This window comes from Myotis lucifugus, unplaced genomic scaffold (genome assembly GCF_000147115.1).
Source record: "Myotis lucifugus unplaced genomic scaffold, Myoluc2.0 scaffold_3412, whole genome shotgun sequence".
NCBI lineage: Eukaryota > Metazoa > Chordata > Mammalia > Chiroptera > Vespertilionidae > Myotis > Myotis lucifugus.
In genome coordinates this window covers 14,781-15,993 of record NW_005874460.1, presented here as the reverse complement: position 1 = coordinate 15,993, position 1,213 = coordinate 14,781, and the positions used below count along the sequence as shown (strand labels likewise).

The following is a 1,213-nucleotide window of genomic DNA, read 5'->3' as shown; positions in this document are numbered from 1 at the left end:
AAACATCAATGATGAGAGAGAATCATTGATCTGCTGCCTCCTGCACGCCCCCTACTGGGGATCGAGCCCGCAACCCGAGCATGTGCCTTTGACTGGAATGGAAACTGGGACCCTTCAGTTTGCAAGCCAATGCTGTGCCCACTGAGCCAAACCGGCTAGGGCTCATCACTGATGTTTCTCTCTCTCCCTCCCTCCCCGTCCTCTCTGAAATCAATTTAAAAATATATATATATATATTACACCCCGCACTTGAGGGCATTTTCCTTCCCCACTTCGCCCCTAAGCGGGCTGGGCTTGGGGAGCAGTTCTCTTTGGTCTGTGCCAACGTATTGCTCAGGGCCATTTGTGCTGCAGGGTTTCCTCCAAAGTCAGTGGTCACAGGGCACCCCACGAGGCAAACACCACGGGTGGAAGGAAGGATGGCAGCGGCAGGAGGGGGTACCCCCCTGGGAGTGTGGGCCTTGTGATTCCCAGGTTCCAACTTTCAAAGGCTTGAAATGGTGAGAACATGACTCTATAAGTCTACTGAGTTCCCTGGAAGGCAAATCAGACAGTTTCATGTCGCTCGGCCTTTACTTTCTGACTGGGCAGCGGGAACGGGAATTTTTTACTTGCCGTGTGCATGCTGGCTAATGATAAGGCAGGAGCCACCAGTTTTTTTCATGTTCGTTTGATCTCTCAGACGTGACTTCCAAGGAATAACAGACACGTTTCCTTTTCCATGTCACTTACCACTTCCCCCCGTAGTTTTCCGACAGGATGGCTATCATTCTCTCCACTGAGCCCAGAATGGCTCGGTGAATGATCACAGGGCTCTTCTTGTCATCCCCATCCTTACTAAAAAGGAAAATGACACATTTCAGGGTTTTCTTTTTTTAAAAATACACTTTTTATTGATGTTAGAGAAGGAGTGAGAGAGAGAGAGAGAAACATCAATGATGAGAATCATTGATCGGCTGCCTCCTGCACGCCCCCTACAGGGGGTGGGGCCCACAACCCAGGCATGTGCTCTGACTGGGAATATAACCATGACCTCCTGGTTCACAGGTCGATGTGCAACCACTGAGCTACACCGGCTGGGCCTGACTGATTTTTGATAAAAGTACAACAGCAAGTCAATGCAGAAAGGATGCTCTCTACAACCAATGGTGCTAGAATAATTAGACATCCAGATGTAACCAATGAACTCTGACCTAAACTTTCACATCTCAGA

The 1,213-nt window shown here is 49.1% G+C and overlaps 1 protein-coding gene across 2 annotated transcripts in view; it reads right to left on the bottom strand.

The window, feature by feature from the left end:
* Nucleotides 1-447: 447 nt before the first annotated feature.
* LOC102419698 (probable threonine--tRNA ligase 2, cytoplasmic) overlaps nucleotides 448-1,213 on the bottom strand; it is a 14,381-nt gene continuing 13,615 nt past the window's right edge. The window contains exon 15 of one of the 2 annotated variants that reach the window (XM_023749173.1): nucleotides 448-833. In XM_023749173.1, the coding sequence (XP_023604941.1) occupies nucleotides 806-833 (28 nt within the window). In that variant the 3' untranslated portion in view covers nucleotides 448-805. Of the gene's footprint in view, nucleotides 838-1,213 lie in introns of both variants that reach the window. The other variant, XM_006108758.3, reaches the window with a different exon arrangement.